Source organism: Delphinapterus leucas, chromosome 6 (genome assembly GCF_059928025.1).
Source record: "Delphinapterus leucas isolate spDelLeu-1000000601 "Yukka" chromosome 6, BTC_Dleu_Yukka2, whole genome shotgun sequence".
NCBI lineage: Eukaryota > Metazoa > Chordata > Mammalia > Artiodactyla > Monodontidae > Delphinapterus > Delphinapterus leucas.
The window spans coordinates 105729290-105755214 of record NC_143134.1 but is presented as its reverse complement, the minus strand read 5'-3'; the positions used below and the strand labels follow the sequence as shown (position 1 = coordinate 105755214).

At 43.4% G+C, this 25925-nt stretch overlaps 3 protein-coding genes across 7 annotated transcripts in view; 2 read left to right on the top strand and 1 right to left on the bottom strand.

Annotated features, from left to right (window-relative positions):
* Positions 1-9473, top strand: part of TEX48 (testis expressed 48) — a 14973-nt gene extending 5500 nt beyond the window's left edge. The window contains 7 exon segments of the mRNA XM_089912649.1: positions 5359-5530; positions 5533-5562; positions 7846-7974; positions 9176-9223; positions 9226-9246; positions 9249-9381; positions 9383-9473. Of these exon segments, the coding sequence (XP_089768775.1) occupies positions 5359-5530; positions 5533-5562; positions 7846-7974; positions 9176-9223; positions 9226-9246; positions 9249-9381; positions 9383-9473 (624 nt within the window).
* Positions 326-25925, bottom strand: part of TMEM268 (transmembrane protein 268) — a 54788-nt gene continuing 29188 nt past the window's right edge. For all 5 annotated transcript variants that reach the window (XM_089913660.1, XM_022578933.2, XM_022578930.2 and 2 more), the window contains one exon: positions 326-25925. In XM_089913660.1, the coding sequence (XP_089769786.1) occupies positions 25746-25925 (180 nt within the window). In that variant the 3' untranslated portion in view covers positions 326-25745.
* Positions 15751-16529, top strand: TEX53 (testis expressed 53). Its single transcript, XM_089913661.1, has one exon. It carries the CDS (start codon positions 15792-15794, stop codon positions 16047-16049), a length of 258 nt encoding a protein of 85 aa, XP_089769787.1. The 5' UTR covers positions 15751-15791; the 3' UTR covers positions 16050-16529.

Sequence of the window (25925 nt, the reverse complement as noted above, 5' to 3'; positions counted from 1 at the left end):
ACCTTTTCACTTTGCTCCAGGAAGCAGACACCATCCCTCTTACCATGACCCCACTGTTTCTCTCTCTGGGTCCCAGTCTCCCCACCTGTGCTGAATGACCCCTAAGGGCTCCTCCAGCTCCAGAAGTCTTCCTGTTTGACCTCATTGATCTTTCTTGCTCTGGTCGAAGTTCTGTGGGGTCACTGAAGACCTGAAGTTCACAGCCCACTGGGGGTGACCCAAGGGCCCTGTTCTTTGGCTCCTGCTTCCACCTAGAGGAGGGCGCTGGTAGTGCAAGAAACAACACACCCACCCTGCCCTAACCAAAATCAACTCCACATTCTCATCAGCATCAGCATTTACATTTATTGAGCCTTTACAACGTGCCAGACAGTTGTGCTAAGCACTTTCCATCATTATTTATGTGAGGGTTATTTAATCCTCACAACCACATTCTAGGGTAGATACTATTATCATTCCCATTTTACAGATAAGAAAACAAAAGTTCAGGAAAGTTAAATTCTTTTAAATTTCATAGCTAATAAATTGTAAATCCTTAGGAATTATACCCCAAAGAACGTGCTTGTGATTGCTACAGTGTTAAGATCCTTTCCATTTCTGAAAGGGTTCAGAAGTTCAAAACTCTTGGCTACCAACACTTAGAGAAGAAAGTGGTTCTACTCCCCTCTGTTTCTCGGGAAATTGCTGGGGAGTAAAGATATGAAAAGCATCAGTGCTAGATTCTCGGGAAATTGCTGTTTCTCGGGAAATTGCTGGGGAGTAAAGATATGAAAAGCATCAGTGCTAGATTCAGATAAACTTATATTTGACAATATCTGCTGAGCTGCTACTACAGAATGATCTCCAAGATGCTGTGTACGTATAAGCTGCTTTAGCAGAAGAGACCTCCACTCAACGTGTGGAACAAAAACTGAATTTATTTCTCATTAAACAAGAGAGAACTATGCTCTGGTGACAAAGTCTCTGAACAAAGCTAATGGCTAATATTTAAGGGGTTTGTGGAGGCACTGAGTTCGTGGACAGGTGGTATTTCAGAGGCGGGAGTGCTTAGGAGTGGTAGACCATAGGCCATGAAGTACTGTCTGTGGATGTTACTTTCAGCAGAATGGTCATCAAGATAAAAGTTCATTAACAGATTAAACGGGTTTAAACAGTTGCTGGTGATTATCTGTTACCATGGTTACAGAGCAATCAGTCTTCGCTTAGGAGTGTGGGAACTCCTTTTTTATTCTCAATCTCCCCCTTTTGGCCCTCCCTCAAAGCCTCAGGAGAGACCCTCAGGGACTGTCAGATCTTCACCACTGTTGTCCACTTTCCTTGAAGACACAGTTACAGTTTTCCACTTACAGAGATCTGATGTTCAGTTTGAGCATCAGCCAGCCTGATGTCTTCTTGTTTCTGTCTTTCAATCATCTGTGGAGCCAGAAGTTGAAACAGTTGCCGCATAAAAGTATTCCACTCTCTGGACAACAGCCAATGAATGACTGAGACAAACAATAATAATTAAAAGTATTTTTAAGAGAGTGTGGAAGGCAGTCTAGAATCATAACTATTTCTCAGGCATGACGGAAGAAGATAAATTTCAAATGATACACTGTGTCTGCCTCAAACAGCCAGGTTGCCTTTTCTTTGGGCTTAGATATAGATTAACCTCACCTGTGGTATTAATCAAGGTACAGCATGAAGTGAAAGCAATGGTGCATAATCCCCTTGATTAGCCAAAATAAAATCCAAAGTTATTCTATTATCCACTATTACCTAAGAATTTTCAATTGGTCAGTTGTGCCCTAGGATGTGGGCTGTGTTGCGTACTATGTCAGTCAAGGTGAAGGAAAATGAGCCCCTTGTGTTGTCCACCTCCTTTGGAGGGCTCACTGTCCTCAGAAGTCTGGGATATTGATAACCCCATGAAGGATTTTTTTTCCCTTCCAACACTGTGTAAGAAACATTGTCCACTGAGGGTGCCCGGGAGTTGCACACTTGGAAAGGCACACAGTCATCACAAAGAACAGTAGGTCTTAGTCCCAGTTGGCATTGAAGAGTCTGATTTCCCAGTAAGAAATAAACCGTGTCAACAATCAAGCAGTATTACCGTCCACCTTTATTTATCAATTTTCCTTGGGAGTTTAGAGGAAGAACAGGAGAGTGCTGAGTGCTAAGGTCTCCTTAGAGTGGTATCACTGGACAGACCTGGACAGTTGTCCTTTGGCCATTATGGAACATGAGTTCTTCCAATGGTCTTTCTGGTCAAAGTATATATATATATATATATATATATATATATATATATACATACATACATATATATATATATATACACACACACACACACGTGTCCTCATCCACAGGCTCCGTATTCTTTAAGAACAGAGGAACTTTTGGTCCAAGAGGGCTTAAAGTTATCTTGATTTCTAATTAATTTTTAGGACTATTTGAAAATAATCGGGAGATCAAAGTGGACATTTCTCATTCCAATTTATTGTGTCTAAGTTCACTATTTCAGGTCTGAGTCCTCTGCAAGAAAAGAAGAAAAGGTTCCCTTAAGCTGTTGGTCTACCCCAGAACGTCCTGAAGTTTATTCAGTCTCCTACTGATTCATCTTGATTTTGTTTTCAATTCTGAATCTTTACCCAATCTACCCTTAAGAAAAAGGTTTTACCTTTTGAAATAACTTTTGAAATAATTTTATGTGGTGCCTTTTCTGTGTTTCTTAACTTCTCAAGCCCTTAATTTTTTGGAATTATGCATAGATGGGTTATTTAAATCTTCTGGTCTTTTCCATCCTGCTGCTTTTAAACATTTTGCTCCATTGTTGAAGGTTAACAATTAAGTTAACTAATTGATACAAATGTGGTAGTCTAGGCCAATAAGTAACAATAACAGAATCCTGAACTAGACAGCAACTTTCTGTTGTTCCAAAATTTGAGATGATTTAAAATATTTCTCCTCAATTCAGCTCTCACCCAGGTTTTAAATTCAACCTCTCTGGATCCACCTTCTGGTACAGGAGTTTTAGGGGAATATTGTGCAATGTTTTGTTCTCTTTTCTAGAGAAATGCCCCATGAAGAAAGTTTATTTAGGTAGTTAGGGAAAGGAACAAGAGAAGTTTAAGCGGGTGGTAGAGATAAAGCTAGGTGGAGAGAGGGAGACATGCAATGCAAGTAGGTTTCAGGTTTGAGTAGTAGTAAGATTTTTTTTTCTTCTTTCTGGAGCAAGAGCATATCAATCAAAGAAGCCCTCTACTGACTGTTTGGTGTTTTTGTCTTCTCTCTCTTCTACCGCCCCTCTTAAATCTATTATTATTTTTTTTAATCTATTATTTTTGACACTGAAAGTTTGCCATAATGGCCATTGTAATTTTAAGTCATCTAGCAAAATTTTGCCATTAATTAAGATAAGCACATCAGAGTACATTCAGTGAGAGTATATATACAAAGCAAGAGTTTTTCCAGGGAAGAGGAAGCAACTTTAATGCAGCTGACACCCTGACAAACAGGAAAGAATACACTACAGTTAGCCAAAACTTTGTACTATGCATGACATCTTGAATTCCTTGGCCAAGGAGAACCTAAAAGGCTTCATATGATCAATGCCCTAGAAATCACTAACTCCAAAATATAGGCTGAGAAAAGTGACTTTTCATTGCTTTACCAAGACAGACATGTGCTCATGAAGGTTTGGAGAGACCCAAGGCAAAATTTTATCAATTTCCTTTATACAAGCTGACCACCAATCTAACAGACCTCCAACCATTAGTTCCCAGGGCTGCCTGGTGGTGGAGGTAGGTCAGATTTATGTTTTCGTTTCTTCCTTATGAAGCACTTCCTTCTACACTCAACATACATAAGGCAATCTAGAACAAAACAAAAGCCCATGAAGCAAGAGTTTATATAAGTAGATGAAGACTGAAACTATAGCAAGCAGCAGAAGAATCAGCGTATTAATGGCAAGCATATTTGCTAAATGGTGCATCTCCAAAACAAAAGATCTAATTGCCTTATATTAATTTCTATTTGCTTATAAATCCTAAGAAAATAGATTCATTAAAGAGAGCTCAGAGAAATATGTCACAGATCAAATTATGATTAAAAACTCACTTGACAGCAGATCCAAAGGACTATTGGAGATTGAAGCTAAATGGGCCCAGAAAGTGCCCCTCTTGGTCCAAGGATCCCACACAATGGGGACATCGTACGTGTCTAGTCTGCTGGCTGTGTCTAGCCACAGTATATAAATTGTGCTGTATTGAATAGCTTATGTGCAGGAAGTTAGAAATTTTGTATTAATTATTAAGAAGTCAAGGGTAAAAGAAACAGTAAGATCAGTTCGAAATCTACTGCCATAATTCAGGCAAGAGCTGATGGTGGCTTGGATGGTATGAGAGTAGAGAAAATGAGAAGCAAATGCCCATGAGTGAGACAACTCACTCAGTGAGTTGGGTATTGTGAGAAGAATTTCCTACGAGGGGGTTTGCCACAGAAAGGGAAGGGAGAACAGGAAGCATTCAGAGATCTGGAAAAGTTGATACATAGTGAAAGGAGTTTGGGACGAAAACAAGGCCTTGTAATTCTGGACCACCCAAACTAGGAAGATCCTTGAAGACATCATCTAACCTAACTTCCTCTTATTACTGATGAGAAGCCTGAGACACTGAGATAAGCATGGACTTACTCAAAGCCATACAGCAAGTTGGTGGCAGAACCAGGACCTACATCTATAAGACTGTGCTTCATCACCATGTTCTCATGGGACCTGGACCAGCTAGAATAGTTTGGAGCCAATGAGCTACATGAAGGGAAGGGAAAGGAAATACAATGACCACTGACTGGGCACTTTGTGTACCCATCACCACAGGGGTCACTTTTCGTATGTTTAAACCTTTACTTTTTGCAAAGTAGGCACTGCTTTTCCCATTTTCCACATGATAAAAGTGAGGCTCGAGAAGGTTAAGGAACCTACCCCTGGAAACGGGGTAGAATACAGATCTGGTTAAAAGCCAAGCATGTTTACGTGGATTTCCGCATGGGCTGGGATTCTGCTGTAGTGGGATCCTACCTGGAGTGTGAGCACAGGTGAAGGACTGGCACTTTTCATGCACAGTCTTATGTTTATTTAGGAAACAACCCTGCCCAGGGAACTGGGCTCAAATTCAAGATCGGTTGATCTTGCAAGCAAAGCTGGAAGAATAGAGGCTTCAACTCCTTTCCATGGGTAAGAAAATTTTGTATAAAATAGGAATAGTGACCTTACGAGAGAGCAACCTAGGCTGAAGGGCTTGGGCCTGCTGGCCGTGGGGAGCTACAAGAGATCTGGGAGAGGGAAGTGTTATTATACCTTGGGAGAGGCTGACCCTGTAGGACCCCCATCACAGTAAATTTCCAACGGGGCATCTGGAATTCAGGACCCAGAACCCAAGGCCCCATTCCTTTCTTTCATACAGCAGCCCCCACCGAAACCTGGCCTCGAAGATCTTCTGTATATGCTGCAAATGCTGTGAGGAAGCCAATGCCACAGATGACTCCAAGATCCCCAAACCCAAGAGCTTCAGCCATCAAAGCATGGTAGGTACCAGGCAAAAACACCCTGCCTGGCCTCTCGAGACCTCATTTTGCTCATCCCCCTTCCTGCTGAGATACCCTCAGATTTCCTTCAGCTTTTGATTGAATAATTCCAACCTAAAATGAGGTGAAGATTGGGTGGTTAAGTACCCAAATCAATAAACAATAGGGCTTCCCTGGTGGCGCAGTAGTTGAGAGTCCACCTGCCAATGCAGGGGACACGGGTTGGTGCCCCGGTCCGGGAAGATCCCACATGCCGCGGAGCGGCTGGGCCCGTGAGCCATGGCTGCTGAGCCTGCGCGTCCAGAGCCTGTGCTCCGCAACGGGAGAGGCCACAACAGTGAGAGGCCTGCGTACCTCTCAAAAAAAAAAAAAAAAAATTAATAAATAAACAATAGAGCTTAAAAATCTTGAAACTTAAAGTGTGATTCATGAAGCAGGAACATTGGCATCACCTGGGAGCTTGTTAAAGCTGCACTTTCAGACCCTACTCCAGTCCTACCAAGTCAGAACCTACGTTTTAACATGACCCACAGGGAAACCTGAACATACATCATAGTCTGAGAATCACTTGTCTAAAGACTATAAAGATAGCAGTTAAACTCTGCCTTTGGGGCTGGGGTTAGATCCAATCAGCTCTGCCACAGAATTGGGCAAGTCACTTACCCTTTCACTCTGAGCTTCAGTGTCCCTACCTGTAAAATGGGGATATCCATACTGTATTATTACTTTTCAGGATCACTGGGAGGATTAAATGAGGGAATATATAGAAGCACCAAGCACAGGGCTTGCACTAGGTAGGCATTCAACAAAGGTCAACAAATGGCAACTATGGTATATAGGTACTGGCCAGGATAGGATAGGCCCTGCTGCTAAAACAAATATGCCTTTAAATCTCAATCATTTAAACGAAACGAAAGTGTATTTCTTGCTCATGCAAAGTCTATTACACATCTATTTTCATCTTTAGTCAGAGCATCTGGAACACACAGTTTCCAAGGCCACCATGTATAAGAGGAGAGGGAGAGAGAGAGAAGGCATCCTGACCTTCAGTTTGTAATTACATCCTTCTTGATGATCCAGGAAAAAAGGTCATAGTGGAGAAGACTGGGGGTCAAAATCAGCAATTTCAGACAGAAAAAAAAAAAAGCATTATTGTCAAGATCCGGCAAAGCTAGGACTGATAAACACGCAGTTGGGTGGTGAGTGGTGGGGTCAGGGAGGCTGGTCAGGCAGCTGGCACAGTCCTACTGGGAGACAGGACAGTTCAGTGGCAGGAAAAAAATTCTCATGGCATATTTTGCCAGCAATCCATAGCAGGGGCCTTTAAAATACTTCCCCTGAAAATAATTTCACGATAAAAACCAAGAAACTTAAAAATGTCAGTCCCTTTGTCCAAGATGATAATAATGATAATTACTGAGCCCCAATTACATGCAAGGCACTGTCGAGGCCCAAGGGACCCAGCTGTGATCAGATAAGTCCCCTACTGTTTCAGAGCTTACGCACTAGAAAAGTGATCTTATTTAATCTCTGTAATAACTCTAAGAAGTGGACCTGATTATCCAGAATGGATATATCATTTTGCAGGTCTGAAAACACAGACAGAGAGAGGTGAAGCAATTTGTTCAAGGTATGCGGCTAGAAAAGGACAGTCGTTTATTACAGAATACAGCTTAGTCTGTTGACAAGACTGTATGTTATTCTTTTAAGAATCTAGGAGTATGTCAAAACAAAGCCTTCTATACAACAGTGGTCATCACAATGGTATTTACGGTAGTGAAATTTGAAAGCAGTCTAAACACCCAACAATAGAACATTGGTTAAATAAATCCGGAATTATCCATAAAATTCTTAAAATTTAGTGACGTGAGAAAAATGTTTATGATACGTAAAAAGTGAAATGCATGCATAATATACAGGATGTGATGGACTATGTAGAAATGTGCATATAGGCAAACACTGGAGCTGTGATCATATCTGAGGGGAGGGGTGTTTGGGGCTTTTTTTCCTACTTCATATTCTTCAATATTTCCTAGCTTTTCTATAATGGGTATGCATTATATTTATAAACAGGAAAACAGTAAACTTTATATTTTAAAAAGAATACATATTTTGAATCCAGTGCCTGCTTATGAGGCAGAGAACTCAGAAGACTAGAGGACGCAGACTCAGGTACTCCCCACCCCACGATAATCACCACTGGTCCATGTGCCCTGCTCCAGCTGGCAAAACGCCTTCACCTCTGAGCCTCCCCACATGACCACGTGGAATTACCACTGCCAGGTCTGCAGAAGGATGAGCTTGACGGACAAAATCTCAAGCAAGATAATGAAGCGTCCCATGTGATTTGGGGAAACTCCCTGCTCCATCCAGAAAAGAGAACATCCTATTTCAGCAGCAGTGAGTTTGAGGGTGAGTTCCAAACTGGGGTCCTAACACTGACCAGGAACCTCTGGGGGAGGGGGCCTTGTCCTAATGACCAAACCCCAATTTGATATTGAGCTAAGTGGGGTGACAGGACTGCTCCCTTCAGGAAGCTGCAGTCACATTCTAGGACACACTGGACAGAGTCCAGGGGACTAAGACCTGGCTGCAGGACCCTCTGAGCTGGGAATTACAGGAAGAGCAGGAGGTCTGGGAAGAAAGAACACATATCCATACTTCCCTTCTAAGCCCTTGTGGCACTGTCTTATATGTGTATTGCATGTGATTGTTTGCTTCATGTCTGCTTCGGCCACCAGACGATAAGTTCCAGGAGGGCAGGGCCTACATCACTTTTGTTCCTCCAAACTCAACCAGGTACATGGCAAATAAACATGCCAGAAAATGCTTGTGGATTGAGCGTAGTCCAGCGGGGGGAGAAATGCCTCTGGTTCCTGGAGTGTAGCCACATCCAGAAAGAAGGAATGCAGCCCCATTGATGGGCACCCATACTGTACCCAGGTGCTCTCACATAGCTCACAACCACCCTATTAGGCTGGCTGTTAAGAGGTAAGCGTCATCCAGCCCAGTCACCTCAGAATTCTCGTAACAGCTAAACCCTCCTGGCAAACAAAATTTCAAAGTCCAATTTCTATAAAAAATCTAAGGAGTCCTGCTCTACTTGAATTGGGGGTGAGGGTCTGGGAGCCCCCCTAGCTCCCCTCCCCCCCACAGGGCTCCATGAAGCATAGTTTAAAAATCCCCCTCTTGATGGACTTGAGGACACGGGGAGGGGGAAGGGTAAGCTGGGACTAAGTGAGAGAGTGGCATGGACATACATACACTACCAAACGTAAAACAGATAGCTAGTGGGAAGCAGCCACATAGCACAGGGAGATCAGCTCGGTGCTTTGTGACCACCTAGAGGGATGGGATAGGGAGGGCGGGAGGGAGATGCAAGAGGGAGGAGATATGGGGATATATGTATAGCTGATTCACTTTGTTATACACCAGAAACTGACACAACACCGTACAGCAATTATACTCCAATAAAGATGTTAAAAAAAAATAAACCCACCTCTCACTGTGTAGAGAAGGCTTTGGCCCACAGTGGGAAGGGACTTTCCAAAGGCCCAGCAGAGAGTAATGTTAACGTCAGAACCATTATGGGCCCAATTCTTCTATTTTCCAGGCCACTGCACTTTGCAAGACACCCTGCTGTCATTGAATGCTCCAATGGGGTACCAGTGCGTCCCAGGCCAGGATCCACGTGGCTCACACAGTATTCCAGAAACTGACAATGACCAGGGATGGCGGCGACCAGAACAGTCCACCCAGGGCCAGAGCAAAGCCTTCACTCAGTGTGATTTTTCCCTTTCTTCTTTCAGATGTGAATTCACGTTTCCAAAAGAGGATTTCACAAGAGAAACCTAAGCCGCTACTCCCAGGATCGCTGGCCGTAACAGCCGTGCCTCACTGGGAGACCCTGAACATTCTAGACGGCAGCCCCCTCGCAGGTCTCCGAGGCTGCACAGCTGCTGGAGGGTCTCCGGCAGGAAGGGGGCGGTGAACGGGGGCCATGAAGACTGATTCGGAAACTCCCCAGAGGAGGAGAAGACGTCTGAGCTATCCCTGTGCCACCAGCAAGAGTCACTTCGGCTCCCGGAGAAGCCACTGCAGAGGAGCTGCCTCCAATTAAAGTCTTTGCTGACGTCACAGGACTGTGTCCCTCCTCTTTTCCCCTCCCTCTTACCGGTACATTCAGTTTATAGAGGAATTCATCCATGTTTCTTACATACTTGTATGGCTTTATTTTTTACATCTAGATCCCTGCTCCATTTGGCATTTATTATTATATATATATTAGGTATGGTTCTATATCTTTTTTCCAAATGGTTATATAGTCATTCCAGCACATTATTTAAAAGACCATCTTTGGCCCAGTCATTTGAGATGGCTCCTTTATCATCATGTATGAAAATTTCATATGCATTTTGGTTTCTTTCTGAAATTTCTATTTTATTCCACTGGTAAGTCTGTCTGTTCATCTGCTGATACCACCTTGTCTTATTCCTGGATTTTTTTTAATTATAAATATTTGTTTCAATTTGTCTAGCTCCATTAAAAAATATTGATATTTTGGGGGAATTCCCTGGTGGCCCAGTGGTTAGGACTCTGTGCTTCCAAAGCAGGGGGCACAGGTTCACTCCCTCATCAGGGAACTAAGATCCCACATGTTGTGCGGTGTGGCCAACAAAAAAGAAAAAAAATTGATATTTTCATTGTGACTGTGCTAAATTTTAAAATTAACTTAGGGAAAATTATAAATTAACATAGGAAGAACTGACGCCTCTATAATGTTGATTCCTCCCACCCACTTACAAATGGCTTTTCATTTGTTCAAACCTACTTTTTCTGTCTTTCAGGGCTATTTTTAAATGTTCTTCGCAGGATTTTGCAAATTTATTCCTAAGTATTTTATCTTTTTGTTGCTATTGTAAGTGGGGTTTTCCTCTATCATTATTGCTATAACTAGTCATTGCTTGTGTATTTAACACTATTGAGTTCACTATGTTAATCTTATGTTTTGCTTCCCTTCCGAATTATGGTATTGTTTGAGCCAGGCTTGTCACTGATTCTCCATGGCTTATCAGGAATACTGTTATACCATCTGCAAGTAGAGACACTTTAGCTTCTTCCTTTTCTAATTCTTATGTCTCTGACTTATCTTGCCTAATTGCAATGGTTAATACCACCAGCACAAAGTTGAATACTGGAGAAAGTGGACATCTGTGCTTTGTTCCTAATTGTAAAGCAAATACCTCTAGTGTTTGCCTATTAAGTAAGAAGAAGCTCATTTTAGGACAAAAGTATAGAGGTAGAGATAGAAATATCATGTTAAGATAATATCCATCAATTTCCTTTTCTTTCTTCTATCATGTATGGAAAAAAATCATTTAATCTCTCTCCTCACATTGAATCAAATTTCCACTTCACAAATAAATTCCACCTGATCATGATGTATTATTTTTATAGTATGGAATTGGAGTCTGTTCACTAATACTTGGCGTTCTGTACCAATATTGATAGATAATATTGCTCTGTAATTTTCTTTTGTGTATTCTTTCAGACTTAGTTATTAATATTACATACTTGCTTCATAAAAAGAAACTGAAAGCTTTCTATCATTGTATATGCTCTAGAGTGATTTATGTAGAATTGGAACTACCTGTAGTTTGAAAAATTATAGGATTTCCCTGTGAAACCATCTGGGCCTGTTTTCTTTTAGGAGGAGGGTTAGTTCCTTGATAAATTTATGTATTTCTTCTATAGAAATTTATAGTTATTTCACCTCTAACGCAGTCATCCTGAAAACTGTATTTTCCAAGAAAATTATCCACTTCATGTAGTTTTTCAAATGTATTTGCATAAAGATATATAATATACTCTCAAGATTTTAAAAATTTCTTTTGTTTCAATGATTACATTCCCTTTATCCTTTGTTTTTAAAACTTCTTTTATTAGAGTATAGTCGATTTACAATATTACATTAGTTTCAGGTGTACAAGAATCTTAAAAATTTGTGCTTTCTTGCTTTTTCCTGATTCGGTTATATAGTATTTCTATTTTGTTAATTTTTTTTTCAAAAAAAAGATTTTGGTTCACTAATTAGATTAATACTAATTACTTCAGTAATTTGTTTTTAATCCTTAGTACTTCCTTTTCTTGTACATTCTTTTGATTACTTTGTTGTTCTTTTTCTAGCTTTTTGAATTGGATATTTATTCCATTCTTTTATTTTCTTGATACAAGTGTTTAAGGACTGTTGGAGGCAGAATAATGGCCCCCCAAAGATGTCTCTGTCCCATTCCCTGGAACTTATGAATATGCTACCTTACATTGCAAGAGAGGATTAAGCATGTAGTCATACTTAAGGTTCTAGTCAGCTGACCTTGAAATGGAGAGATAATCTCAATTATCTTGGTGAGCCCCATCTCATCACATGGGGAGAATCTCTGCATCCCAGCTCTGGGGCTGGTTTCTGCCATGACAGTACAGAGGCCAAGACACAAGGAGGGGAAGTAGCAGCAGCAGGTAATACACCAGCATTGCCTCCCTAGTAGAGCAGGAACTACATTGGGACAACCCATTTTTAAAGCAATCTGAACCTTTAAAAAGTCCCAGTCTCTGATCCACCTCCCTTTGCCAGTTACTAACTGTGTCACCTTAGCCAAGATACTTAATACACTCTGTCCCTCAGTTTCTTTGTCTGTAAAATGGGTACAGCAATGGTAGCTACCTGTGGCAGAGCAAACTACTGGCCAGTACTTCACCCTTCTTAGCCATGTCTTCTTGGGTGGAGTGTACTTTCCTCCCCCTTGACTTTGGGCTTCATCATATGACTTGCTTTAACCAATGGAAACTTAGTTGATGGGACACCGGTGGAGGCTTAGAAATGTGTTTTCACAGTGGGGCTTGCTGTCTCATGCCTCTAGAACCCCCTTGAGAAGAACATACCCCAGCTAGCCTACTATTCCAAGGATAAGAGATACTTGAGGTGGAACTACCCCCGCCAGCCTGATGAGCATGGCAGACAGCACGGCATCATGGACAGAGGGAAGGACCACTGGAGAGAGGGTCAGTCAACCTCCTTCTTCCTCTCTACCTGTGGGGTCCATTCTGTCCCCACATTCCCTGGTTCCCAGGCCCTGTGACATCACAGACAGCCCCATCTCTGCTCTGCCAGCTGCAGGTAAGTGAGGCTCAAAAGTTAGACCTGAGAGTAGGAGGGATATTTTTTTTTTGTACTTAAAGGGACAATGTCTCCATCACTCCTGGGCACCTTTTCACGTTGCTCCAGGAAGCAGACACCATCCCTCTTACCATGACCCCACTGTTTCTCTGGGTCCCAGTCTCCCCACCTGTGCCAAATGACCCCTAAGGGCTCCTCCAGCTCCAGAAGTCTTCCTGTTTGACCTCAGTGATCTTTCTTGCTCTGGTCAAAGTTCTGTGGGGTCACTGGAGACCTGAAGTTCACAGCCCACTGGGGGTGACCCAAGGGCCCTTTTCTTTGGCTCCTGCTTCCACCTAGAGGAGGGCGCTGGTAGTGCAAGAAACACCACATCCACCCTGCCCCAGCCAGCATCTCTCCTACAATACGGTCAATCCCGTTGTTAAGCACTTACTGTGCGCCCGACATTGTGTTAAGCGCTTCACATCTTCATGTCACCCAAGTCCTCACAATAATATTCTCGGGTAGATTTTACAGATAGGAAAACTGAAGTTCAAGGAGGTTAAATTGCTCTAAACTACACAGCAAGGTGCAACAAGAATTCAATCCCGAGTCCATCTAAGTAAAAAACGCATAAGAGATGGCTTCGCGGAGGAAGTGACGCCTGAGCTGAGTCTTCAAGGCTGATGGGTGAAGGGAATGCGGAGAGAACATGGAGGTGGAAGGCACAGCTTGTGCAAAGGCACAGTGGTAGCACAATGAGGGCACGTTTGGGGCGCTGCCAGCAGCTCCTACGGCCAGAGTAGCGAGTGAAGCCGGGAGCAAATGAGGCTGGCAAAGTTGGTGGGGCCAGATCACAAGGTAGGTTTTGAGCAGCAGAATGGGAGCCGCTGAGGGTTGGAGGCAGAGGAGTGACTTGATGTGGTTTACACTGGAAGCAGATCTTCTGGTTGCAGGTGAACCAGGAAGGTCAGTGGGGAAGCTGTGGTTGTGGTGGTCCAGGACGGAGGGGCGTGGTGAGGGCAGTGGGATGCAAGGGGCAGGCAGTGGAGGAGTTACTCATGCTATGTGAATCACGAATCAAGGAGATATTCGATTCAAGAATCAAAATGCCTCGATGAATAGTTGAATATGGAAAGAAGGGAAGTGGGGCAGCAGGAAGCAAAGGGGGTTCCCCATTTCCAGCCCCTGACACAAAGTGAAGAGTGGGACCTAACCCCAAAATAGGAAACATGAGAGGAGAAAAACTAGGTTTGCACTGAAGAGGGTGAGGAAGGCAGGTAGCCCCACCAGCAAGCAGCCAGAAGCAAACCTATGAAAGCATCAGTCAGCTCGGCACGTGGACGAGACAAGCAGCGTCCTAGCAGCTGTGAGGTTCCGGGAGCAAAAATGATTCACCTCACCCCCTGCTGCTCCCTGGTGACAGCATCGCCTTGCACCCACGACCAAAGTTTAACCAAAGGTTCATTCAACCATTCCACAAATGTTTACTGCTCTACACCCCTGACGGGGGATCCAGCGGTGAATGACGAACACCCCCCTGCCTTCCTGCGATTGACTATTGGGAAGACAGGGCCATGCAGATAAATTCTAGGATGTGTTAGAACGTGCCAAGGGCTATGAAGAAGAATGAAGTGGGGCAGGGGAACAGGGAGGGGCATTTAAATAACATGAATAATTATGGTGAATAGGCCAGAAGACCTCAGTAGAAAGGCGACCTTTAAGCAGAGGCTTGAAGGAGGGAGGGAATGAGTCTTGTGGATCTCTAGGCAAGAGCATTCCATGCCAAAGGTGGAGCTCATGCAAAGGCAGTCGTGTTAGAATACTGAGTGCAGCTAGAATGGAGTGAAGGGAGGGCGGGAGGAGAGCCCAGAGGAGGAGGGGGCGAAGGTAGCGGTGAGATTGCGAATTTTTCAGGGAAGTCCCAAAGAAGGGCTTCAGCTTTTATTCTGCCTAATATGGGAAGCCACTGGGAGACTCAGAGCAGAGGTGCGACATGATCCTGTAAGAGGGCTCTGCTGTGTTGACACTAATGGAGATCAGGCTGGAAGAAGCAGGGAGGCCATTGCAATAATCCAGGTGAGAGATGGTGGTGGCTGGGAGGGGTGGGAAGCCAGTGCCCACCGGTGAGGCCACGGAGTGAGGCCAGTGTGACATTAGTGAATACAGTCGCCGTGATGGAAATTCCCAGGGTGGGGCTTTGGCCACAGGGAAGGGGGAGTGAGAGCAGGAGATGGCCAGGGACATGGAAGAGAGAAAGGACTCTGGGACTAAGACAAGGACTTACAACCTGTGTCATCAGAGCTGGAAGGATCCTTGGAGAGATCGTGCATCCCAACTGCCTCCTGTTACAGATGGGATCTTAGGCCCAGAGCTACAAAGCAAGTTAGTGGCAGAAGCAGGAGTTGAACCAGCAAGGCTGAGCTGCATTACCATGCTGCCATGGAAGCAGGACCCAGTGGAAATAGATAAAAAGGAGGGAATGGAATGCACACTGAGCCAGCACTTGTATGCACCTGCCATCCCAGTGGTCACTGTGCATAGTTAATCACTTATTCTTCTAAGGTGGGTACTACTGTTCCCATTTTGCAGGTAGGAAAGTGAGGCTCAAAGACGTTACAGAATCAGCCCAAGAGCACACACCTAGAAAGCAGAAGACAGATCTGACTCCTAAGCATGGGCTTGTCTGTGGGCACTGCCATGTGAGCTGGGCTTCCACTGCCACAGCACCTGGAAGAAAAGAGATTGGCTTTTTCTGGTCACAGTATTACGCTCATTTAGGAAACAGCCCCGTCCAGAGAACTGTATCAGACCCCAAGATCTGCTGATTCAACAAGGCAGCCCTGCGGTAAAGACTGGCAGAGTAGAGGTCCCAGTCCTTTCCATGGTTAAGAGAACTTTGGACAAAAGAGGACCTGGACCTGCCAGAGCTACAGAAGGTTTGGGAGAGAGGAGGGGTATGATACCTTGGGAGAGGCTGGCCTAGAATGAGCCACTGGTTAAATAACAATGGGCCTCTGGGATTGGGGCTACAGACACCCCAGTGCCCTTTCCTCTTCCCACAGCCCACCAAAACATGGCGTCAAAGATCTGTTGCTGCTACACCGGCGAGGGGGCTTCTGCCACTGTTGGCTCCTACAATCCAAGTACCTGCCAACAGCATTATCCACGGACCTTCAGTGTGTTCCACGTGTGGGTGTGTGGTGGTTTGGCAAAAACACCTGAGTTATTTCTCTGGACCTCTGACTCCCCGGCCACCTTCTGCTCTGGGACACCTCAGATTTCCTTCAAGCCTTTTGGGGTGTGGAAAGGGAGTTTTTACCCAAACCTGTAACAGCACAGCCTAAAAACTATATTAGTTATTAGATATTAAAGATGACTGGCTTAGTCCTACATACCAGTTTGAGTTCAGCCTCAGCCACTTACTGTGCATGTCCCTGAACCTCTCTCTGAGCTTTAGCATCTTCTCTGCAAAATGGGGATCATGACAATACACTACTTACTTTTCAGGTTGTTGGGAGGATGAAATGAGGCAGCGTATATAAGTGCCTAGACTCTGGTCCTACCCAGGCACTCAACAGATGGTAACTGTGTATGTGTCAGCAGTCAGGACCAGCTAGGCTATGCTGAGGTAACAAGTAAATTCTAAGATCTCAATTCCTTAACCCACTTTGGGGTTATCTGTAAAGTATTTTTTTAAAGTCACTAATAATATGAGCCATCCCTGAGTGGAGTATGACCAAGACCATTTATTCACGTATAATTCAAAGCCTTTACCCAGGGTAAATATTTTCCTTCACTCTTTCAGATCTGAATGCAGATCCTCACAGAAATAGTATGCAAAAGAGACACCCACACCATCGCCCCGACATTTTGGCGTTGAAGGCATGTACTCTTGGGAGACCCTGAGCCCTCTAGACGGCAGCCCCCTCGCAGGTCTCCGAGGCTGCACGGCTGCTGGAGGGTCTCCAGCAGGAAGGGGACGGTGAACAGGGGCCATGAAGACTGATTCGGAAACTCCCCAGAGGAGGAGAAGACGTCTGAGCCATCCCTGTGCCTCCAGCAAGAGTCACTTCGGCTCCCGGAGAAGCCACTGCGGAGGAGCTGCCTCCAATTAAAGTCCTTAGTTGCATCTTAGGCCTGGGTCCCTCCTCTATTCCCCTCTCCCAGCCCTACTTCTGAGATTCCCTTGAATACAGAACAATTAGAATTAGGCATCTCTTATTAAGAAATGAGGTCTGATTCTAAAACACTTTCAGTCACTCCTTACCAACCTAATGAAGTACTTAGGAGAGGCTGGTCAGCAATGGGCAGCTATAAATGGATGCTGTAATAACTGTCTAGAGCTTGAGGGCACAATACTGCTCGCCTACTGTGGGACTCAATTTGGTGCTCAGGGTCATAGTGGACAGTGGGGCAGGTAGTGCACAACTCTGCAACAAGCAGCCCTACAGTGATGCAATGCACAGCCCATGCAGTTGTAGAAAGCTGTCTATGCTAAAACGCAGAGCATGCAAACGTAACATGCCAGACACCCCAAGTGGCTTCAACTTTAGCCAGGGAGCCAGCACAGAAGCATATCACTTCACCTTATAGACAACTTGGGGATTTGGGGAAGCCTTCCTGGAAGAGATGGTGCTTGAGTTTTTTGAAAGTTGAAAGGGAATTAGCCAAGCAAAGAGGAGAGGGGAATGGTATTCCAGAAGGAGGGAACAGAATAAGCAAATTTGGAAAACAGAGACACAAGCTGGCAGGAGTATAAAGTAGCGAACTTCGATGCTTGGAAAGATGAAAGTGAAAACCTAAGCCAGGGTGTTGGGAGAGGTGAGGGGAACAGAGCTTTAAGACCCTCGTATCCAGAAGAAGAAAGTTGGACTCTATCCAGAAGGTAATGGGGAGCCAGGGAAGGTAATGTTTAGGCAACAAAGTGACATAGCCATATTTCTGGTTTTTGCAATATGAACATGGTGAGTTTGTTAAGACAACACATTAGCACTCCCTGTGTCTGCCCCCAGCACTGAAGAGGAGAATAAAGGAAGATGATGTCTTATACCACAATATTATAGATTGAGATTCATACCTACAATGGAAAGCCCATCCTGGCTGCAATTTGAAGGATGTGCAATTTGAAGAAGTGTGAGCAATAACGATAACAGCAGTGTATAAATCTGGTATATTTCTCTTCTCAATGCTTTATAAATATCAACTCACTTAGCATAATAACCCAACAAGGATAGTACTGTTACTACTCTGGTTTTACAAATTAGGAAACTGAGACACAGAGAACTTAAACAAGCCTCTGAAGATTACACTAATAGTAAATGGCAGAGCTGAGACTTGAACCCAGGACACCTGACTCCAGAATTGATACTCTTAACCAACCAGTTATGCTGCCCCTCACAATGATGGTAGAATGACATTCAGTGATTGCTTTTGGCTCCAAATTGACAGTTCATTGCCTGTTCTTCAAAACTGGAGTTGGGCCCTTTAAATCTTTTTCCCTTGGCAGCTAGTGCAATGTTAGACTTCGTCAGTAGGGGGTGCTGGAGATACTGGAAGAGGAAGGGCCTTCCTTCTGTTCTGGGGAGCTCATTTAGCAGGGAGCAGCACATGTAGCTCCTTGGGTATCTGGCTCTGGCAGTTCACGTGGCTTCTCCAGCGCCCAGATCCTGCTGTATATGGTGGTCGGCAGCACTTAGCAGCCAGCAGCTTCTCCCGGTGACTTACCCCCAACAAATGGGGTAGTGCCTCCATCTCTCTGTGATATCTTTCCCTAGCACCTTAGAGGGCAGATTTCTAGAACATTCTGTCAACATGGCATCTCAGCGACTTCTCTGCGTCCAATGGGCCACAGCCATGTCGTTCCCAAGGTCCATATCTCAGCTGGAGATGGGCGGGGGGGCTCTTCCTTGGGGCCTCTATCTCAGCCCTGTGGTGGCGGCTATGCCTTAGACCTGTTATTTCTATATTCTTTACAGGATCTTGCTTCTTATTCACCAATCCATTATTTCAACCCCCTGTTAAAGTTAATAATTCTTTATATTAAACTTCTTATATTCAAATTACTGTGTGCTTTCTGTCTTCTGATTGGCCCCTAACTGATACAGACATCCAAAAAGAGGCTGCCTAGGCAATCAGGACAGACAGTGATATAGGTATGAACTAGGTCAGCATCCCTAAGATGGAGACGAGAGCCCCAAGTTCCAAAATATATCTCAGGTAAAGCTGGCCAATTCGAACTCGGAACCATACAGGGAAGAAGATTCTGCAAAATGAAGTTCTTCACTTCTTTTGTAATGCAGAGAACTGCGAAGGGGGTGGTAGTGAGGCCAAGTTCACCACACACAGGAGATTGTTTCATCTTGCGCTATGTCAAGCTAAATGAGTCTATGGGACATCCAGGTGGCCACATCCAGAAGGAGGTTAGAAATATGTGGCAGGTAAAGTTAAAAGAACAATGGCTGAAAGGAAACAAGGGAATCTCCAGAAAAACCTATGTTCCTTATGTCTTGGAACTGTTTCCTGCAACAGATTCAGCAGGTGCTTTGCACATAAAAGATGCTCCTTAAATGTCACCTCCTGCATTTAGAAGCCACTTCACAGAAAGATGGGGGGAGGCTCACATCCTATGAACTTGTCAAAGGGCTCTTGGCCTCAGGGTGATATCTTTCTTTAGAGGATTTTCAAATAATAACAATAAAAATAATAATGGAAGCCACAGCTGGACCTTACCTCTGACCATGGCAAACTAGCTGGTATCAGACCAATCCTCCTACTGAGAGCAGTTTAAAAGGCTGTAGTTTCTTTTTCTTAAATCTGTCCAAATATGTCACAGAGCTACCAATGCAGTGTGGACTTGAGGGGCCAAGATCCTCAAGAGAAAGAAAGTGCAGAGAGATGAAATGGACATCAAGGTCTTCTGACCTCCTCGAGGCACTTGCCAACTCCTAAAAAGAGTCTAAAAGGCTGAAAAACTGGGCAGAGCTTTCAGTAGACTCACAGCTTAGAGGCTGAGGGCTCACCCTGGAGGAAGAGGATTGGCTGTTAAAAGTTTTTAAAAGTACGTTTCCAGTTAAAATCTCTGAAGAGCTAGAACCTGCAAATCAGTGCTAACCAGAAATATACTAAGTCTTACTAGGACTAAAACCCAGAGTCAAACTAACCCAACTTTACTTTTCTCAGAAGCAAAAGTAAATCCTTTCTGAAGGAATATCCAGAGTCTTGTGCATCTCTTCAATGTTTCATTTTTTTAAAAGTGTCTAGCATTCAATAAAAAATTACCAGGAATACCGGAAGATAGGACCAACTGACCAAAAACGCAAAAGGAACATACTTACAGAAGAGCCAGATACTGGAGTCAGCAGATGTGGACTTTAAAATATTGAAGAAAACAGATGACAAGATGGATAATTTCATCTGAGAACTGTACACTATTTTTTAAAAATCAGTTAAAAATTACAGGACTGAATATTACAATAGCTTAAATTAAGAACTCAAGTCAAAAAAAAAAAAGAACTCAAGTCAAAGGATTAACAACTGAGTAAACATAACTGAGGGTAAGAGTAATGAAGTGGAAGATAAGTCAGTAAAAAATATTCAGACTGAGTCATGAAGAACCAAAAGAATAGAAAACACAGAGAGTCTTAGAGATACAGTGACAAGGTCTTAACACACATATCCTTAGAGTCCCAGAAGAAGATGAGAAAAAAGAGGGCAGAAGCTATGATGAAAAATACTGTATCACAGATTCAAGATGTGTTACGAATCCCAAACAGGATAAATATAAAAAAAGTTATACCTAGGCACATCAAAATACAATTACTGAAACCCAAAGCAAAGAGAAAATTTTAAGAACAGCAACAAGACTGATAATTGACTTCACAAATAATGAAAGCCAATGACATCTTCCAAAGGTTGAAAAGAACCCAAAAAACCTGTAGTACTCTAGAATTCCTGACTTACCAGAAACTTCTTTCAAAAATAAAAACACAATAGAGACCTCTCAGCAAACAAAAACTCAATCTGTTACTAGAAGATCTGTACTGGAAGGAAGATACTAAAGGTACTTCTATATATAAATCCTATACTAAAGAAAAATTCCAAAGGTAGTTTCAGGAGTAGGTGAATGATTCTAGACAAATGTGCGGAAATGCAGGAAGGGATAAAGAGTAATAACAAAGCAATAAATGAAGAATAATAAAAAGTAAACATGTGCATAAACCTAAATGAACACTGGCTATACAAAGCATTAATAATAATGTCTGTTGTGGTTTAAAATATAGCAAGAATTGACATCCATGATAACAAGACCACCACAGACAGAAAGGTGAAAGAGTTCTAAGGTCTTTGGATTGTCCAGAAAGTGATAGAAGGATCCTCTTATAATAGAATTGAATAAGTGCAGGATGCATGTTGTAATCTAGGGTCACCACTAAGAGAAAAGAATACATACCTCACAAGCTACTAGAAGAGAAATTATACAAATCACAAAAACTTAATGCAAAAGAAGGCAAAAATAATACAGAAAAAAGAACACAGAAGGGGAGGACCAATAGTAAGTAAACAGTAAGATGGAACATTTAAGCCCAAAACTATCTAATATATCAGGAAACACACTGGACATAGCATAGTAAATACTCCAGTTAAAAAACGGACTGAATTTTTTTAATCCCACACTTTCACAAGAGGAGCACCGTAAATACAAGGATGCAGATAAGTTGAAGGTAAAAGGATGAACAGATATACTATGTAATCACCAATCAAAAGAAAGCTAATGTATCAGACAAAGTAGATTTTAAGGCAAAAATCTACTAAAGAGGGATATTTCATAAAGATAAAAGGGTCAAACCATCAGGCAGTTCTAATAATTCTAAATTTGTATGCATGGAATAACAGAGCAAAACTTGTCAGAAGTGAATTAAAATACACGTTCACACAAAAACTTGTACACAGTTGTTCATAGCAGCATTATTCATAATAGCCAAAAAGTAGATTTGATGAATAACCCAGCTGGATGAATGGATAGACAAAATCTGCTCTATCCGTGCAATGGAATATTATCCAACCATTAAAAAGGGATAAAGTATTGATACATGCTACAATATGGATGATTCTTGAAAACTTTATGTTATGTGAAAAAGCCAGACATAAAAGGCCACAAACTGCATGATTCCATTTGTGAAATGTCCAGAATGGGAAAATCCAGAGAGATAAAGTAGACCAGTGATTGTCAGGGGCTGGGGACAGGGAGTCACAGGGTGACTACAAATGGGTAGGGGGATTCTGTGGGGGGAAGATGTGATGAAAATGTTCTAGGATTAAATAGTGGTGATGTTTGTGCAATCTTGTGAATATACTAAAAACCACTGAATTTTATACTTTAAAATGGTGGATTTTATGGTATGTTAATTACATCTCAATTTTTTAAACTGTGTAATTAAAAAAAAAAAACTTTGTCAAAAGTAAAAGGAGAAACAGAAAATCTACAATCCTAGCTGGAGAGTTTCCTCCTTTGGTCACTGATAGAACCAACCAACCAAAATCAGTAAGGATATAGATTTGAATAAGGTAAGTAAAAACTCACACAAATAGACACAGGTAGAAAACAGTATGCAGCAGCTGAAGAAAAGTCATCTTCAGATGGCGGAGCCCTTACTATGGACCACACTATGAACCAGGCCTTGTGCTTTGCATGCGTCACCTCAATTCATCTCCCTATTATCACATGCCCCCTTAATAGATGAGGAAGAACAGAGAGGGTGAGCATCTGGCCCAACGTCACCAACCAGCTTGTGCTTAACTTCCCTGCTAGGGAAGCAGAATCTTCCCTAGATTAAAGAATAAAGAGTAGAATCTTTATTCACATAAATACACCCCATGGTGCTGGAGTAACTGAGGTCTGACGCAGAATGAATAAACATTAACTGTTAATGAACTACATCATCCACAAAAGCATAAGTCGGGCACCTACAGCATTTAAGACATAGTGAGAGATTAAAAAAAATAATAATAGCAACAATTTCTTGAGCGCTTACTCAAGTTTGCGACTCACAGTTGCAAGCACTTTACATTTTGTATACCATTTAATCTTCACAATCACCTGCCAGGTAGGCACACTTACCCCATTCCACACTTGAGGACTGAGACCCAAGGATGGGAGGGACGCGGCTCCTAGGTGGCAGCCCTTGGATTTGAATACCTGTGACTCTAGAATCCAAGCCCTCCGCTCCCACTTCACGACATGGCACCACCTTCACCAGCTCCATGCCTGCCATCAACACAGAGCTTTGAAACGGCGCACATGTTCCTTTGTGGAATCTCATCTTCACAGCAACCCTGTGAAGCAGGCAAGACAGAGATCACAGAATTTTCTAAAAGAGGAAACTGAGGCTCAAATGCGAAGAAATGTACATCATGGGCACACCTGAATGCCCTACCCACTGGGTGACACCACCAGAAACTCTAAAGAGAGGAAAAGGCAGGAAACAACACATCGAGGGTCCTTTAAGGAGGCTGTCAAATGGAGAAACTGCTGTTTGGTCAAAACACACACATTTTTATTCTCTGTTATTATACTTACCAGGGTTTTATGGTTGGATGATAAATATGGGCTACTACTGATCACATTCACAGCCCACACTTCCGCTGTGGCAGGTGAGAAAGACAATGATCGCCTTCATGAATAATTCTCATTGAGCAAAGCGGGCCGCAGCATTTGTCGGCTGACGAGAAATGCCTAAAAGAGCCATTTCCAAGGGCTGGTCTATGTACATGATTTGTCTTCTCTGGCCCAGAGAAAGTGAACAGTCAGATTCACCTCTTACATGGTAAGTCACCCACATAATTACATTTCATGTTCACCAGGTTCATTTATAGAGTGAACTGACATTCAGAGAGGTTAACCTAGCCAAGGTCACACTGCTAAGAAGTAGCAGATCTGAAATGAGAATACAGCTCTCCTGCTGGCTAGGCCAGTGTTCCATCCAAAGGGGTATCAGGTCTGGGACACCTCACCTGTGTGGGTCTATAGAACCTTTCTGCATGTAGATAAAGGCATAACAGAGAGAAAGGCCAAGGGTTAAAATGGAACAGAAAAAGATGGAAATTCCCAGATCTTTGGCTTTGAAAGGGCCATTAAGAATCATCCAATCTACCCACTATACAGATGTGTAGACTGAGGACCAGCCTAAAGTTACATAGCTAAAAGTGGCAGTTCAGGACCAGAACCCCAGTCTGTGACAACTTCATCATTCAACTGAGTACAGAGAGTAATTTGCAAAAGCTACTATAGAGATGACAAAGCACTCAGTCCACAGGATTTTTTTCCTTAGCAAGTCCAGGTCATGCACAAAAAGTACAAGGTGCAGTCTTTGTCCTTGAGGAGCTTATAGTCTAGCTAGAAGAATAGGTATATGCACAGGAAAACAGAATCAATAACATAAAACATGAATAAAAGCAGCAACTACATCAAGAATTTAAAGGCCGCAGAGTCAGGAATTCCCTGGCGGTCCAGTGGTTAGGACTCGGTGTTTTCACTGCGGTGGCCTGGGTTCAATCCAAGGTCGGGGAACTACGATCCCGCAAGCCACGTGGCGTGGGAAACAAAACAAACAAACAAAAAAAGTGAGATGATTTGGATTCATGGATTAAGAGGTAATTTTTTAAAAATAAAAATAAAAAAATAAAGGAGGCAGAGAGTGGCAGGTCTGGCTATGTTGAAAGGCTTCCTGAAGGAGGGGTAAGGAAAGCTGAGCATTAAAGCATGCATAGGAGGGGGAGGGGCAAGATGGGGGAGGGGATAAGAGGTACAAACTGCAATGTATAAAATAAATAAGCTACAAAGATATATTGTACAACACAGGGAATACAGTCAATATTTTATAATAACTGTAAGTGGAGTATAACATTTAAAAATGGTGAATCACTACGTTGTACACCTGAACCTTGTATATATCTTACGTCAACCATACCTCAATTAAAAAAAATTTTTTTTTACAAAAGCATGCATAGGAGCCCAGCACATACAAAGGAACAGGTATGTCAGTCCAGGAAAAGAGTTTCAACCTACGAAGGATTTTTACGGGCGATGAAGCCAAAATTGCAGACGAAGGCCAGGCCTTAGGAGCTGGGGAGCCTTTAAATGCCAGGCTAGGGCTTTTGGATTTGGGCCTAGGGAACAACGGGTCTTCAAACTTGTTCAGAAGCAGAGCACCTGGCAGCCTCTGAGCTCTTCATGGAATTCCACAAGTGACAGATTACGCTTCACTCCAGGACAGTGTTAGTGTTAAGGAACACACGGCCATTCTCCGTCTGCAGTATGAAACCATCCCACAAGCAAGCATGCTGTGAACAAAATATGTCCTCCAATCAGACAGGATCAGTCTCTTCCAAATATTCCCATTAGCAGTTACAGGCCGTTTGTTTCCTACTCCTCAAGGCCTGTGTGCTAGCATACAAGCCCAAGTGCCATCTTTTTTCAGAAAATGTAGGGAAAAAACAACTTAAAAATGGAGAACATTCTGAGAATTTACTTCTTCACTTCAGATTGGGAAGAGGCTTCTTATAATCTAAGGGGCCCAAGGCGATGCCACAAAGAGCAGTGTCCTCCCTGAGTCTCCATCTGACAAGAAGGGGGTGGGGACAGAAGCATCACCTGAGACCAAGTTTTGGACACACATTCAGTCCAGTCTGGTCATCTTCACATTTCCTGGGCTCTCCAGACAATGAAAGGGGTGTGCGGGTGGCCCTTTCATCCATGCCCACAGTTCTAAGCAGCACCGAAAGTACCTCAGAGTGGGACCATCGGCTTCTGCAAAGGCCAGGGGTCAGTGTGGGATGTTGACAAGCCATTCTTGTGCAGGGTCCTGGAGTGAGCACGATACTCACAGTGCTGACATGACTGACAGCCTCAGAGTGCCCCCAGATGCTGCTCTCCTCGCCTAGGGCTCACCGTCGGCCACCTTGGGCTCCTGAGGCCTCCCAGACTTCTCACCTTCAGCCTTGGAAGAAGATGAGTACCTTCGCCCCTAGGTCACCTGGCCAGGAATGGGCAGCACCCTGTACCCAGGATGTGGGCTTCTATGAGCTGGCAGGGGCATGGAATCCTTGGAGAGTCTGTGTGTCGTGTGCCCAACGCCTGGGGGAGCTGAGAGGTCACCAGGAGCCGGATGTAGTAGCCACCAAACACTGCCAGCAGCTGCTGGGCCATTTC

Coding starts and splice junctions, on each gene's coding strand:
- TEX53 (XM_089913661.1), top strand. CDS start 15,792: ATGGCGTCAAAGATCTGTTGCTGCTACACCGGCGAGGGGGCTTCTGCC.